The sequence below is a fragment of the Octopus bimaculoides genome, unplaced genomic scaffold, assembly GCF_001194135.2.
Source record: "Octopus bimaculoides isolate UCB-OBI-ISO-001 unplaced genomic scaffold, ASM119413v2 Scaffold_67244, whole genome shotgun sequence".
Taxonomy (NCBI): domain Eukaryota; kingdom Metazoa; phylum Mollusca; class Cephalopoda; order Octopoda; family Octopodidae; genus Octopus; species Octopus bimaculoides.
The window spans coordinates 1,623-2,403 of NW_026415756.1; the positions used below are offsets into that span (position 1 = coordinate 1,623).

Sequence of the window (781 nt, forward strand, 5' to 3'; positions counted from 1 at the left end):
GTTTACTTATACACATCAACAAATGAGCCAATTGAACAACTCTGTATGGCTATAAAATTTGCTAGAAATAACAGCCAAATCTGTTATGCGTGTACACACACACACACACACATATATATATATGTATACACACAATAAATTTCTTTCAGTTTCCGACTACCAAATTCACTCACAAGGCATTGGTCGGCCCGAGGCTATAGTAGACTACACTTGCCCAAGGTGCCATGCAGTGGGACTGAACTCAGAACCATGTGGTTGGGAAGCAAGCTTCTTACCGCACAGCCATGCCTGCATCTGGATGTAGAAAAGTTTGCAGCCCAGAAAAAACTAGTGGCATCAACTTGCTGCCCAATGTACTCAAGGGCCCAGGAGGAATGGAACTGAACTCTACTTACCATATTGGTCGGCCTTCAAGTCAGACCGGATCTGCTTGTGGATTCCTGGAGATGTGAAGAACTTAGCGTCACCTCTCTTCTGGTGTTCCAATAGAACCACATTAAGCCAGTCTTCGGCATCACCATCTGTCAGTGGAGAGAACAAAGGCATATAGAAACAATGGTAGATATCATCGTCACCACCACCACCACCACCATTTCATCATCACCGTCACTGTGGCCATGCTGGAGCACCGCCTTTAGTCGAGCAAATCGACCCCAGGACTTATTCTTTGTAAGCCTAGTACTTATTCTATCTGTCTCTTTTTGCCGAACCGCTAAGTTACGGGGACGTAAACACACCAGCATCGATTGTCAAGTGATGTTGGGGGGACAAACACAGACAC

At 45.5% G+C, this 781-nt stretch overlaps 1 protein-coding gene across 1 annotated transcript in view; it reads right to left on the minus strand.

The window, feature by feature from the left end:
* LOC106877333 (uncharacterized) overlaps window positions 1–781 on the minus strand; it is a gene marked incomplete at its 3' end in the record, with an annotated part of 3,822 nt that overhangs the window by 1,605 nt on the left and 1,436 nt on the right. Inside the window, exon 2 of the mRNA XM_014926208.2 lies at window positions 396–521. Within this exon, the coding sequence (XP_014781694.1) occupies window positions 396–521 (126 nt within the window). The remainder of the gene's footprint in view (window positions 1–395; window positions 522–781) is intronic.